The 15,705-nt window shown below is 36.3% G+C and overlaps 2 protein-coding genes across 2 annotated transcripts; one reads left to right on the forward strand and one right to left on the reverse strand.

Moving 5' to 3' along the window:
* Nucleotides 1-742: 742 nt before the first annotated feature.
* hgd (homogentisate 1,2-dioxygenase) lies at nt 743-12,237 on the forward strand. Its single transcript, NM_152966.2, has 13 exons — nt 743-864; nt 2,085-2,156; nt 2,244-2,332; nt 2,767-2,932; nt 3,018-3,109; nt 3,707-3,741; nt 3,831-3,910; nt 6,215-6,314; nt 6,399-6,523; nt 7,493-7,597; nt 7,676-7,802; nt 11,702-11,883; nt 11,961-12,237. The coding sequence occupies exons 1-13, from the start codon at nt 850-852 to the stop codon at nt 12,102-12,104; spliced, it is 1,332 nt and encodes a 443-aa protein (NP_694498.2). The 5' UTR covers nt 743-849; the 3' UTR covers nt 12,105-12,237.
* A 9-nt stretch (nt 12,238-12,246) lies between these two features.
* On the reverse strand, nt 12,247-15,681 carry ndufb4 (NADH:ubiquinone oxidoreductase subunit B4). Its single transcript, NM_213033.1, is given in 3 exon segments — nt 12,247-12,413; nt 14,946-15,089; nt 15,480-15,681. Coding segments are annotated over 3 exon segments (393 nt in total). The 5' UTR covers nt 15,666-15,681; the 3' UTR covers nt 12,247-12,350.
* Nucleotides 15,682-15,705: the final 24 nt, after the last annotated feature.

Below are 15,705 nucleotides of genomic sequence, written 5' to 3' on the forward strand. Positions count from 1 at the left end.
AGGAATCATACAATAGGAAACATTTAACAACGAATAAAAAAATAATCTATGTAAGGATCACAATGCAGCCCCAGAATACAAATAATTGTAAATGTGTAAATATTTGTAGTGTAATTTTTTATTTATTAAGTAAATGTCACATTTTATCACTTTTGTTTCATGTAATAAGGAAAATAAATTTGGTATTTAACATCCATAACATCCAAAAAAATAAATAAATAAATGTTTTCATTTACAAGTTACAATAGCCTTCATATGAATATAATAAATGACCAATGTCATGTTTAACCAAATGCACGGTTGTGACTGCTTGCTCATGCACTTCCTGGATACACAAGCCCCAAAAATAAATGTGTGCATGATTGTAGGCCATTTTGCACAGAGTAAATGAGATTGACATATTTTAATCCTTTGATTTGTGTATACGTATCGAATGATTATCAATAAGCTTGGAATTCGATTAAAACGGGGACTTGTCCTCCAAACAAAATTCAACAACACTGGTCTCCCTGATTGACATTGGCCTACGTGCATGTGGTGAAGTCCTGAGAAGTGGACTTTACGATCTTACCTCAACTGACATTTGCTGTAGTTGTGCCAGGGGTCATTCTTTGCACGAACTCTCACTCCTCCCCTCCAAAATGTTGCCCCAATCTCTGGTTGCGTCACGAGTCGCGTTTGAGTTAATTCAAACCATATTGAGAAAAACGTAAATACGACCCAAGTTCCTCCCCCGGTCTTGTGCAGAGAGTGGTTTCTGGGGAGTGAAGATCCTCTGGTACTTTGCGAAAAGTCGCAACTCATTTTGAATAGTTTAATTTTTACAAGTACATAATTCAATAACGCGCAATGGCTGGGCTGAAGGTAAGCGCACTTTGAACTATGTACTAGTGCTTGTCTAAAGTAAAAATGATCAACTAAATACGTAGTCTGTGTGACTATTACAATGCAGCCTGTTTTCATTTTTGCCTTTTTAAAATGCTGTCCTCGGATACTCTTTTTCAGACATTGTGTTTGTTCTCTTTATACAGACAGACTTCATAAAACAACCTAACAATGTTTTGGAATTATGCTGCACACTTCACCCGTGCATCCTTATTACAGAAATAGTGATTCGAATCTCTTTTGAGTCGGATCTTTGGAATGAATCAGAATCGTTTGACATAACTATTAGTAGCATTAGACAAGATTAAATAAAAGCATAACAAGGTTTTTAAGTAAGGTATTCCTTTACTCCATATGAAGCAACCTGCATTTTTCAGAAGTTTTTGAGATGACAGATGAATCCGATTTTACATGAATTCCATCGTGTTTACCAGAGAAAAAAACAAAAAGAAAATTGTGATAGATTTTTCATTTTTGGGTGAACTATCCTTTTAAATCAAATACCACAATCAATACAACTTTTTAAAAAGCAAATTATATACAATGTTGCAGGCACAACGCTCAATTTGTTCTATGAACTAATTTATTTGAGGATTATTCAAAAGAACCGACTCGTGGAGGTGAGTAGAACTCCGCATCGTTTCATGAGGAGGATCTGAGGGGCGTTTCAGTCTGACCAATCAGATAACTGGAATCTGCAGCTGCCCAGATGAGGTTAATCTCGGCTCCGCTGTAAATATGCAGGATACATATAAAACTTTTGCAAGTTTATGATCGCTTTTCCAAACCATTAGACTACTCGTTTTATAAAACAAAGTCCTAATCTGGCATAAGGAATTTAACATAATTATGGAGCACTCTTTTAGATGGTATTAGATAAACGCAAACAAATGGCCAAAATTTGTTGTCAGGTGTTTTTCAGCCGATTTTTTTCCTATGAACTATTATGAATTCTTTGTTACGTTTAACCCCTCGAGAGGATGTGTTTTCAATTAGCCCATGCAATGTTTGAGGTTTTATGAGCTGCTCTGGGCATTGCTTATGCAACATGACTAAGCATATCTGTGTTGTAGCTGAAGGTGGAGATGCTTGGATGGTGCTCCACAGCTTGTGTGTGTTGGTTTTCTTATCCTGTATGTTTTGAAAACAAAGTGAATTCACTCGTCCAGTAGTAACACTGTTGAATTACTGTGTTTTAGTACATGAGTGGCTTTGGCAATGAATTTTCCTCTGAAGACCCTCGCTGTCCAGGATCTCTACCTGAGGGACAGGTAGTGCCAAAACTTCACCTTCACCGTCTTCTTCCTGACCAATTAACAAGACAAACCAAATGCTCAGTTTACATTATTGTCTTTCAGAACAATCCCCAAGTGTGTCCATATGGCTTATATGCTGAGCAACTCTCTGGCTCTGCCTTCACTTGCCCACGCTCAAGCAATAAGAGAAGGTATATGTTTGTAATAGAGTGGTCAAACATTAAACTTTATTTTACTACGGGGACTGGTTAATGCTTGATTCTGATTGGCTGACGAATATTTTAAAGAGGTTATTTTCAGATAAATGTACAGATAAAGTAGTTTCAGTCAATTCTTGACCACATTACAGTTCCATATTATGATATTATTGTCCAAAAACTAAACAAAAGACTTTGATTGAGATGTGGAAGAAACTAGAAGTAAATACAGCATGTGTTTATGCACAAATTCTTGTCTAATGTCCTACAACAGCATCAAACACCACATTTTAACAGTGTCTTTAGCTGTGGTAACTTCAGTATAAGCAGAATAATGACTTCACCCTGTTGGATTATTAGAAGATAATGCACACCCATGAGGAAATTATTTCTCCCTTGTAAATACTGAAATGTGTTTGTGTTCATAGCTGGCTATACCGCATTCTGCCCTCTGTGCGCCACAAGCCTTTCACTCGGATGAGCTGTGGAGATCTGACCGAGAACTGGAATGAAGTAGAGCCTGATCCCAACCAGCTCAGATGGAAGCCATTTAACATCCCCAAATCTTCAGAGAAAAAAGTGGATTTCGTATCGGTAAAGATGTCATAAATATGTGGATCTTTTTACATTCATATTGAACTATTTCTCAGTCTCAGAGATGCGTATTTGATATTTTCAGGGTCTACATACAGTATGTGGAGCTGGAGATTCGAAATCCCGTAATGGAATCGCCATCCACATGTACTCCTGCAACACTTCCATGACTGACAAGTCGGTTTGAATCAGATTTAATTTACTAATCAATATATAATAAATTCTCAGTTGAATTTTTTTCTTCCCAGCAAATAATTTTGTGTTTAATAGATGTCTAATAGACATCTAAATGTAGACAGCTTAACTAAACTTGGGCTGTCAGTGAAAATCTATTAGACATCTAAGAATAGCCCAAAACTAGACTAGTCATCAAATAGACAGACACAGTAAGACAGACTTTATATGTGTAGTCATTCATTTCTGTTTATTTGATGACTAGTCTAGTTTTGGCCTATTTTTAGAAGTCTACTAGATTTTCCCAATAGTATCTGGATGCAGCCTTTATGATACAAGATGAGATTGCATCGCTCAGAGATGCAATGTCAGACACAATCAATAAAGCTAGTGACATCACTGTGAGGGGTAGGGTTAGGGGTGGAATTAGGTGAGCGCATTAAAAAGCATTGGATGCAGCCAGACCCCTCTCAGATTTTCACTGACAGCCCACATTTAGCCTTGTTTTAGCCAAGATGACTATGTTTAGACGTCTATTAGACATCTTTTAAAAATGATTGCTGGGTTGTGAGTTGGTACATGAATTTTTATTTTTTACAGATGTTTCCAAAATGCAGATGGTGATTTTCTCATTGGTAAAATAAATTTGTTTTTCTTTCATAATTAATATCTGAAACAGATCAATTTTCAATGTTTCTAATCAACGCTGCAATCTGTGTTTCAGTGCCTCAACAAGGCGAAATCCTGATTACTACAGAATTTGGAAAGATGATGGTGGAGCCCAATGAGATTTGTGTCATTCAGGTGTCACAATCTAATATCTATAAAAAAAGTTAACATACAATAAAAGGGTGGTGGCTCAGTGGTTAGCACTGTCACCTCACAGCCAGAAGATTGCTGGTTTGAGTCCCAGCTTGGCCAGTTGGCATTTCTTTAAGGAGTTTCTTTTTGCATCGGTTTCCTCCAAGTACTCCGGTTGCCCCCACAGTCCAAAGACATGCGCCATAGGTGAATTGGGTGAACTAAATATCCTGTAGTGTGTGTGTGTGTGTGTGTGTGTGTGTGTGTGTGTGTGTGTGTGTGTGAATATGAGAGTGTGTATGGGTGTTTTCCAGTATTCACTTGCAGCTGGAAAGGCTGCTTAAAGCATATGTTGGAATAGTTGACGGTTCATTCCGCTGTGGCAACTCCTGGTAAATCAGGGATTAAGCCGAATGAAAATGAATGAATAAAAGCTATAATTAAGAAATAACTGTTTAGTTGATTCAAATAGAGTCAAATAATATAACATTTTACATAACCATTTTCTATTTGAATAGATTCGTAATATCATAATAAAAATACAATAAAAGGGACAACACTCAATTTGTAAAACAATTGTATTATTTATTTGGACAAAATCGATAGATTTCATGGCCTATAGTCAGTATTGTTTTACATTTTTTATTCTTTATAAAGACACTGTTTTGATTGTAAATTTTGCATTCAATATATATATATATATATATATATATATATATATATATATATATATATATATATATATATTAGTAATGTTGCCATGAATAAAGCCAATGATCCTGATATGGTATTAAAACAAAAATAATAGAATATATGAACAAATAAATATATGTAATAAAATGGGTTTCCTGCGAGTACTCAAGTTTCCCCCTCAGTCCAAAGACATGCGCTGTAGGTGAATTGAATAAACTAAATTGGCCGTAGTGTATGAGTGTGTGTGATTGTAAGAGTGTATGGGTGTTTACCAGTACTGGGTTGCAGCTGGAAGGTCATCCGCTACATAAAACATATGCTGAAATAGTTGGTGGTTCATTCCATTGTGGCGACGTCTGAAATAGAGACTAAGCCGAAGGAAAATTAATAAATAAAAGCTGTAATAAAAAAAAAAACTTTGTATTTGATTTAAATAGAGTAAAATAGTATAACATTTTACACAACCATTTTCTATTTTAATAATGATTTTATGTGGGGAGGTTTAACCTTTAGTTTAACCTTTAATGGATAGAATAGTGCAGAGAATTGACAAGAAATTATTGGGGATGGAGAGAGGGGAAGAGTTGGCAAAGGACATCGAGTCAGGAATCGAACTCGGGTTTCCTGAGCACCATAGTGCTATATGTCAGCGCACTTAACCGCTAGGCCAGGGGTGGCTAACCCTGTTCCTGGAGAGCCACCTTCCTGTAGATTTCAGTTGCTACCCATGTCAAACACACCTGAACCAATTAATTAGGACCTGAACACCACATGATAATTACAGGCAGGTGTGTTTGATATGGGTTGCAACTGAAATCTGCAGGAAGGTGGCTCTCCAGGAACAGGGTTAGCAACCCCTGCACTAGGCTATTGGCGCCGACAACCATTTTCTATTTTAATATATTTGTGATATCATAGTAACTAATAATAGCAAGAATTAATTAACTGCAAGCATCTTTTAAGTGAGGTTTATTCATAAACTAATTTTGAGAGGATCACATGCTCATCATTGCTTGCGGCTGGTCCCGCATTATCCAATTTATGATTCACCAATCAGACAATTCCTAAGTCACTATAAATACCCTTAGTTCTATATAACAGTCATCTTTGTTTTGAACAATCCCTTCTTCCACCCCTACTCCACCTCCTTTCCTAGATGGGTGGCACGGTGGCCCAGTGGTTAGCACTGTTGCCTCAAGCCAAGAACATCAATGATCCTAGTCCTTACCAAGCCAGCCAACGTTTCTGTGCGGAGTGTACACGTTCTCCCTGTGCTCACATGGGTTTTCACCAGGTTCCCCAGTTTCCTCCCACCGTCTCATAACATGCAATCTAAGTTAATTGACTAATCCAAATTAGCACCATAGACATGCACCTAGTAAGTAGTTATCTCTTAAAAGCAATCACTATCTGTTCATTAGATACTGCAGCAGGGGAGTTCTCGAGACTTACCTGAGCTCAAACTCCCCTCACCTTGCAAACGGGAAGGAGCCCCGGGCTCGAAGATCTTATGAGCTCAGGGCTCTCTCCCGGGACAGGATGCCAAACAAGCTTTATAATCAATCATCAGCTAAGTGTGAACTCTTGAAATTATATAATCTTTTGTCTTCTCAGCAAGGAATGCGTTTTAGTGTCGACGTGTTCGGAGAGACCCGAGGATACATTTTAGAGGTGTTTGGTGCTCATTTCGAGCTGCCTGACCTGGGTCCAATAGGTATGTACAACACTACGTTTTATAATGCATCCTAATAACACATTGCTTTCAAGAAAAGCCTATTCATTTACATCTACACCGCAGGGGCAAATGGACTGGCAAACCCCAGAGACTTCCAAACCCCCGTGGCTTGGTACGAGGACCGCACTATAGCCACCGGCTACACCATTGTCAACAAGTACCAGGGAAAGCTCTTCTCATGTCAACAGGTGCTGAGAAATTATCACAGCATTAATATCTCTCAATGCTAACATTGCCGACATCAATAAAGCACTGAATGTTTATGGATTAGGAAACAGCTCATGCAGGACCGTTCATTTTGGACTGAATCCGTCTTGTCGAGTGAATAATTGACTTGTTATGGTTGTCAGGAGTAAATTAAAGCAGGCTGTATCACTCATTGTAATGAAAAAACGCATCTAGAGCACATCCATACAGTAGCTGAGCAGAAAGGTCTCTCCATCTGTACGGTGCTCGCTTTCCTTCAAGGAGAAGCTACAGCCTTATCCTGTTGTTTTGTCCTCCAACTGAGTGCTAAAATTGCTTAAATTAGCTTATTATTTGCTTGACTGGGAAAATATGTTTGTGTTTTTGTGTGTATGAGTTTTTTTTTAATAGAGTCTGGTAGAGTTATCTCGAGAACTGTTATGCCTGTGAGATTACAAACCTCGGGGTCCCAGAAACCCCAGGGTGCACCGAGAACGTCTTTGTGCGACTGAATGTAACTGTAAAAACAGTCATGTTCTTGTTCGAGTTGCTTGTTGTGTGTACAGTTGTGACTGAGGTTTTATCTGGTGTGTGTTTGTACATGTGGGTGGGTTTGAAACAACGGGAGGCCGCGTGAGGGTCAGGACAGCAGGCAGTCTCTCCTGTAATGAATTATATTGATTTTGCTGGCAGCATTCAAAATGTGTCTCCTGCAACATTATCAAGCGAAAGGTGTATAAAATTGCGCTGTTTTTAACGAGGACTTCTCACTTCGCAACCTAGTATTTCGAGAACAAGAGTATATAGCGACTAAACAAAATGATGTGGCTTTATTGAGGATATTGATCGGATGTCTTAGTGTTTTGAGATTGACATTGCTATTGATTATATATTCGGCGCTTGCAGAAATTCATTATGTGGTTTGTCATTACAGTACACATGTTTTTGTCCTTTTAAATGTGCTCTAATAGGACTTCTCGCCATTTAACGTGGTGGCGTGGCACGGAAACTATGCACCGTACAAATACAATCTGGAGAACTTCATGGTCATCAACTGTGTGGCGTTTGATCACGCGGTGAGTAGTTTGTTTCAATTAATATCTTACAATCATAAGATTTATGCAGTTAATCAAATTAGCTGTCTTTATTTCTAGGATCCATCGATTTTTACCGTTTTGACAGCCAAGTCCACTCGGCCAGGGGTGGCCATTGCAGATTTTGTCATCTTTCCTCCTCGTTGGGGTGTGGCTGATCACACCTTTCGGCCTCCTTACTACCATAGTAAGTCTGCATGTGTTGACAACACATTTTTGCCAGTGTTGGGGGAAACCCGTTTGAAATAAGGGGTCCATTCTTCTTACTTCACCTAAATAATCTAGGATGATTTGGCAGATCCTGGATCATTTAATCTTGACAACTGATCTCTGGCTAATTTGGTTCTTCAAACAAGTTTACGAATCAGATTATGTCTGGATGAGAGCTGAGATCGCTACACGTGTTGATAAGGACAGATGTATTGATTCTTGAAATCATGATAAGCAGTGTAATGATTGGCTGATGGCACAGCAGGGTAATGACATCATCTGATTAATATTCAATTATTATTGTGAGCAAAATTACATAAACTGCGTAGTAAACTTTGTTAGATATGATACACAGTAAATTTACACACTTGTGGGCTACAGGCTTTACACTTACACGTGTCAAGAATATTTAACAATTTATTTAATTTTACTTTTAGAGCAGATTTATATAAATCACTTTTTTTTTTTTAAAGATTTATTTATGGCCTTTTTTAGATAGGACAGTATTGAGACAGGAAGCAAAGTGGGAGAGAGAGAGGGTTAGGGAAATGTCATCGAGCCGGGATTCGAACTCGCAACGCCCTGACGTGCTTTTGCACCATATGTCGGCACGCTAACCACTAGGCTATTGCGCCAACATAAATCACATTTTTAAAAAACTATTTACTATTTTCCCCCAGTGTATATAACCCATAGGTAGGAAAATATCAGCATGCAGTACATACTTTCAGTATTACTTCTGCTTGAAATGACCTGATCTAATCCTGTTTCTATTAAATAAGCCTGCTCCCGAGCAGATTTAAGCTACCAGACCTGTTGCTGTAACAACTCGGCTGGGTTATGATGAACAAAACAATCCTGGTTTGTTAAAATCATCAATAACAAATCCTGTTAATTGAGTAATCCACGCATGAAGAACAGACCCAAGATGTCAAACTACACCTCTAAAAATGTAGCTCGTTACACTTCAAGTTCTTAAAAGGAGTTACGTTGAAACAACTTTTTTCAGGTGTATATTATTTACAAAAATGTGAATAAATGTTTGTTTTAAGTTAAAAATTTGGTACCTAAAAGCCGTACATTACAATTGTCAACGTTAAGACTGTCAAAAGTCAAAATAACAAACTGCAACAAATCCTAGCAAGCAGTTTGTTGTTTTTTAAATAGGTCTAATAAATATCTAATAGACATTTATTGTCTTAACATAATTGTCTTGGCTAAAACGAGGCTAAATTTGGGCTGAGAGTGAAAATCTAATAGACACCGAAGATAAAACTAGACTAGTCATCAAATAAACAGAAATGAATGACTACACATAAAGTCTTTCTAATCAGTCTATTTGATGACTAGTCTAGTTTTGGGCTATTCTTAGATGTCTATTAGATTTTCACTGACAGTTCAAGTTTAGTCAAGCTGTCTACGTTTAGAAGTCTATTAAACACAAAATTGTTTGCTGGGATGTAGCATTGCAATAACTAAAACGTCACACAACATTCTAACATCAGGTCAATTGCCAACTGTTAGAATACTTTATAAATGGAATTTCAACTGTTGTTAATAGAAATGGACTATATAACAGTAATAAATAAATGTAAAGCCTTGAGATGGGTGGTTTACCATGGCTGTAAAAGGGTATATGCACAGCTAGTTTATTCCCCTACTGATAATCTTCTGGTGAACAATGTATGTGACTTTAAAATTTTATACTGTTTCTTTTACAGCATCGATGTTGTAATGTCAATAAAATATAATCCGTTTAAATGATTTCAGCTATCATGAAGTTTTTCAAACATAAAATGAGATGAAAAGCCGTTTACATGTACGCGTCTGTCAGGATCAGCAGGCTAGTGCAGAAGCTCCATTGAATATACTGGGGTAAAATAAATGTTCATATTTTAAAGACATGACGTGGAAAAATGTAATTTAATGCAGTGCTTCTTTTACGTTTTGAGACCCACTTTATATCATATCTCAATCTGGCGGTGGCGATCGTTGATTTATAAAGAAAACAGACCTTAAACACAGTGATTTTGTAACGTCATACAGCTCACCGCAAGCATTTGACCCAGGTTACTGAAAAATTGTAATTCCTTCTGCATATACCCTATACACCATTGTAGCATGTGCTCTTGTAAGATAACACTGTGCTGCATCAGACCATTGCAGGTTTACTAAATGAAATGTATCTGTTGTAAAGCAACTTCGCTACTTAATAAAAAATGTAGCTAGCTAATGGCAAAGCTACATTGTATCGTTGTTTTTAGTTGCCGAACTACTGAAGAATGTAAATGAGCTGCTCCAAAACACGATATTCACAGTGTTTCAATTTGTATTGCTTGCCCTAAATACTATGTAGCTCTTGACTGCATGTATCGTTTCCCAATTTGCACACTATTCACCCTAAATAGTCTTTATTTTAAACTGCATACCTGGGCTGTGTCTTCATTTGAATGCTGTCTATCCTAGTATTTAAAATTAGTATTATTCTTCCCCAAATTGTAGAATGTTGAGCTGGATGCAGATGTGCAGATCCAGTCACACACAATCATTCACATTCAGTCATTGTCACTTAATATTCAGGTAACCAAGTATTTTGGTGTTGTCATCGTTTACTCACCCTTGACTTGTTCCAAAAAACAGTTAAAAATTTTTTTTTCTGTTGAACACACAAAAATAAGATGTCCTGAAGAACGTTGGAAACCTGAAAACATTGACATCAATAGTAGGAAAAGGAGACTTTAAGCAACACATATGAAGAGATGATGCCAACCATCGAGGACACAACACATACACTTATTACACTCTATTAAACGTACATATGGACATCACCTATATGCTGTAAGATTGCAGGTTAACCATGTCTGTACAGGGTTCAACGCTAAGGATTGTTTTCTACTGGCCCAATCGGACCAGTGGTTCAGATTTTTACTTGCCCTGCCAATATTGTCACTGGCCCCACCAAAAAAAAGTTAATAGCTATTTCTTAGCCATAAATAAAAAAAAATGTCAAAATGTTTGTAAATCTAGAATTAAAATTTTTAAAAAATGTTAATAAAGTGTTTTGCAAACAAAAGTAGCAAAATGTGCAGGTATTTTTTTGCAAAACAAAAGATGACTGACCTGCCATCCTAACGGCAAACTGTACAAAACATCACTTCATTTTTTTTAGTCGTGGTGTACCCTCGTAAAAGTCTGGTTCCAAGACGTTATACACAAATGTTTTCGTTTAGCATCATCACTCGATGTTGCCGCCATGTTGCTGTCTCTTAGCTGTACTGGTTGTTATGGAAAAAAATAACATGCTCACAACACCCAATCAGATAAGAGGAACCGAGAAGGTAGCATTTGAAGGCTTAAAAACACAAACGGTTTCTGTATTCTGTCTGTATTTGCACGCAATTGACAAATAGTCACAGGCAAATTAAACTAATAGTGACAGGGCATTAGTGGCCCAATCGGGCCAGTAACGATCCTGTCTACTGTCCCGAGCATCTCACACGCTGGCCCCGGGCCATCGGGCAGTCCTTATTGTTGAGCCCTGCTGTATATAATAACTGGTATTTGATTGTAACTTGAACTTAATTTGATTGTAATGTTATAAAGTGCACCTTTTTTTGTATAGCTGCTTTGAAACAATAATTGTAAAAAGCATTACACAAATAAACTTGAATAGGAAAAACAAACACTATGGAGGTTAACGGCTACATGTTTCCAACATTCTTCAAAATATCTTCTCTTGTGTTTAACGGAGTCAGAATTGAGTAAACGATGGTATTATGTCTTAACAGTAGGCACATTGGGACTCATTGAGCATTACATTGAAAGCAAGTGAGAATTGAGACTAAGCTCAAGAGCGCCCTCTGTCTGTTCTGAAAGGGAACTGCATGAGTGAGTTTATGGGCTTGATCAAAGGCCATTATGAAGCCAAAGAAGAGGGGTTCCAGCCTGGAGGAGGAAGTCTTCACAGCATCATGACTCCACACGGCCCTGACGTTGACTGCTTCGAGAAGAACAGCACTGCTCTTCTCAAGCCAGAGAGAGTTGCTGAGGGCACCATGGTAATGTTTATTATGTATCTGGTTTTGTAATACATCAAAGAAGAAAATCTAATTCTAAACTGTACTGTTTTTGATAGGCTTTCATGTTCGAGTCTTCCTTCAGCATGGCTGTGACTAAGTGGGGTTTGGAGACCTGTCAGCGTCTGGATAAAAACTACTATAAATGCTGGGAGGCATTAAAGAGTCACTTCAATCCAAACTGGAAACCCAGCAGCAAGTAGAGCCCATGGTTAAACCTCGACTGAAATATCTGATTCACTCATAATGGTTTTATCTGTGAGAGGTTCAGTTAATCCCAGATGTTCTGTGCATTTAGAATAAGAACAGCCATACAATTAAATGAAATTACAAAAATGCAGTTGGTGCTTTTCCTTTTTCTTTAATAATAGTAATGACGTTTCAACAATAAGGTGTTTAATATATAATTACAAGTACTGTTTGTTGCAAGAAACAGCGAACTGAGAATTTTAGGATGACAGTTTAAAGGGGCGTTTATAAGTCCCGGCATCTATTTTGGAATCCCTTTTGTCCTAGAAAGAAAAAGAAAACAAAATCTGGTTCATAAAGTCATTTAACCTTTGCATTTTTGCTTAAAATGAAACATTTATTGATTAATTTGAACAAGACATTTTTATTTCTGTTGTTGATTTGTTTTTTTTGTGTGTTGGTTTGGTGATTTGTTCAATTTTCTACATGAACACACAAATTTTAAAATAAAACAGATATAATTTATGTTCAGGGGTTTAAAAAGCCCATTTGGCTGATATGGAGAAATATAAAAACCCTCTTCTGGTGGTCCAAACTAACAATCAGCTATTTTTATCAGATATTGTTAAAATCAAAAATTTACATTTTGCTATGTTTAAATAGGTTTCTTCATATGTTTCTAATTCTTCAATTAACAGTAATAAAAATACCAAAATGTATTAAAAAACTACATCTAAAACTGCTAATATTATACATTATATTACACTGATTTCCTGCTAATTTATTCTATTTTACTTTGAGTACTTCAGCCATATTTGACTGTGAAAGAAACAAGTATTATGCCAAGCCAAAGAAATAAAATCTAAATTGCGTAAATATTGCGCATTTACCATAAATTCCTTTAAAATTCTGAGCAGTAAACAAACAGCAAATATATTTTATGTATGGTATATTTTGTCATTTCAAAAAGTAAAAAAATAACTAAAAATAACTAAAATGATATTTAAATTATACAGTGCTCAGCATAATTGAGTACACCCAATTTTGAAAATGAATACTCATTTCTCAGGGAATATAGGCAATGTATTTTGGTGCATTTAAACAAAACAGATTTATTAAACAGATATAACTATCAAAGTAATATTTTAGTCACCAAACATATTTACAAATTGAAGGATAATGAAATTATATTCAAGACAACCTACAAAATTTAAACTACATTTTTCTTTTTTGCTTCTCTTGATTTTTACTTTTTTTCAAAATTTTATTTGTATTTAATGTTTTACTGCAACCTAAATTTGGGTGTACTAGTTTGAAAGACCCAACCCTCACTGACAAGGGGCTAGAATTTGTCCCATACATGAGCTTATTTGTCCTTTATTGACTGCTGTGCCATTCTAAATTATGAAAATAACTCATCGAAAAAGGTTGTTGTGACTTCAGCTAATCCGTTTGGCCAATGAAAACAATATTTTTTCATGATTTCAACATCCAGCTGAGCAAGAAAACGCACAATCTGATGTAAGTGAAGTCATCTTTCACTATAGTATTGTTTTTAAAAAGAGAAAACATTTTACAAGTGACTTTTATTCTAAATCTTGGACCTTATTCTTGAAACAAAAAGTGATCAATAAAAAAAAAAGCCAAAAGTGGCCCAATATCATAAGTAATTTGAATACTACTTTGGCTATTGTTGTTGTTATCCATAATTTTTCAAATGTATTTTTATACAAAAGAGGTCACAAAAATCGTGAAGCTTTACATTATTATTTTTTAATATAATTTTTAGTTTGTTTTAATTTTTATTCAAATGGCCAAATTCTGAATTGAATGTGCCGGCCAGTTTGTTGTTTGCACAATTAATGACAATAGGTTACAGTTTTTAATTTACAACTTTAACAGATTCCTATTTTTTACTTATGATATATGATATTTTTTAAATGCAATTTTATTACAAGCATTTATTCATATATCTTTATTTTAAATCATTAGGAAATATTATTGGTACTTAAATAAGCGTGTGTTATGATGACCACCCGATAAGCTAATCTAGCTAAAAATAGAGTTTAAAATGTCACTAAAATGCACTACTTAAATCTCATTATTATATAGAAAATGAGGCAAATAACTAAAAAAAAGTTCTCCTTTTTGAGAAAAAAAAGAACCAGCCTATTCACCAGGCTGGCTACTGGCTTGAATATAATAATAAATGAAAAAAATAGAGCAAAGTATACTACACTGATTAACTAAAATCAAATTTCACAGCAAAAAACCCTAAAGCGACAAGCAGTGAATTGGTCTATTTCCAGTGTGTGAATAATACATTGACTTTCAGGAAGGTCAACTTTTTTGGTAATAGTTTGGTTATACATGCTTTAGTGAAACAAAATTATGAATACTTAAATTACATCTACTTTATCAATAAAATGTATACATTTTCAGCGTTTTGAGGGATATTCAGTGACTATTTTAGATGTTACTGTAGGTCAAACTATACAAATTATGTGTCTAATTTTCCTTTTTTAGGCTACATGCAGATACAAATACCTATTTTACAAGGAACATGTTTTGTGAATACTTAAGATGTCTATCGGTGCTCTCGAACTGCCAGCTTCATGCATTCATAATAGTATAAACCACTATAGGGTGGGTCAAATTTTTATTTATATTATACACTTTTAATTTTTAATATTTAACATATACAGTAGATCAGAGAAAGCTATTTCTTACTATTAAAGGGCTGACACCTATACATTTTGTTTTAATGTCCTTTAGGGGGGGGATCAAGCATTAATTAGGGGGATCAATCCACCCCCAACCCCCCTGTAATTCGCACCCTGTGTATTCCTACTCACCCTGTCTGTCTTCAACACAAAGTACAAGAGCACCAGAGGTAAAGCTCCAAAAGCCACGCCAATCAGTGATGATTTAGTAGATGGTCTGAAATGCGGGTACACGATATTACGTGCATGCAGCCACCTGGTAAGGGCAGGGTCTTCCTACAAATAACAACGAGCAAGTTTATCAAAGCTATCAAGTTACCTTCCAGATCAGTATTTTAAGGTGACACATTTAAACCAATACATTTATCCATAATGCAGAATGTATATAAATATAGTAAACATGCTCAATCCAAAATGTAAACTTCACATTAGCGACGTATGTGGATCAAAACAAACTGCTAAAGTATAGTTGCTAGCCTCCAGCAGTGAAGGTCACTCAGTGAGGGCTCATTTTAACGCAATATAAGCCTCGAAGACATAAATGTAGACACATAAATATCTATTACAGCATGGCAAAACTATACCTTTACTATAATATAACGGCGATATATACTTAGCATCATAGTAACTGTTGTAATTTTTAAGCTAATGTTCGCTTGGTCTTACAATCAGCTCTTTGCGGTAGGGGTTGTTGAGCTGCATCTGGTACTGTCTCTTCATCTGAGACCGCAGAGCCGTCCGCTCCTCCTCCGCCCGCCGGTACTCGGGGGAAAGATTGTAATACTCGTCCGGGTCTAATGTTTTTGGAAGTGTGGCCAAAGGAGCCGGTTTATATTCTCTTAGCCTCGACATGTTTGCTAACGGGGACACTCACACGGCCCCGACAACAAGG

Source organism: Danio rerio, chromosome 24 (genome assembly GCF_049306965.1).
Source record: "Danio rerio strain Tuebingen ecotype United States chromosome 24, GRCz12tu, whole genome shotgun sequence".
In the NCBI taxonomy this organism is placed as follows: domain Eukaryota; kingdom Metazoa; phylum Chordata; class Actinopteri; order Cypriniformes; family Danionidae; genus Danio; species Danio rerio.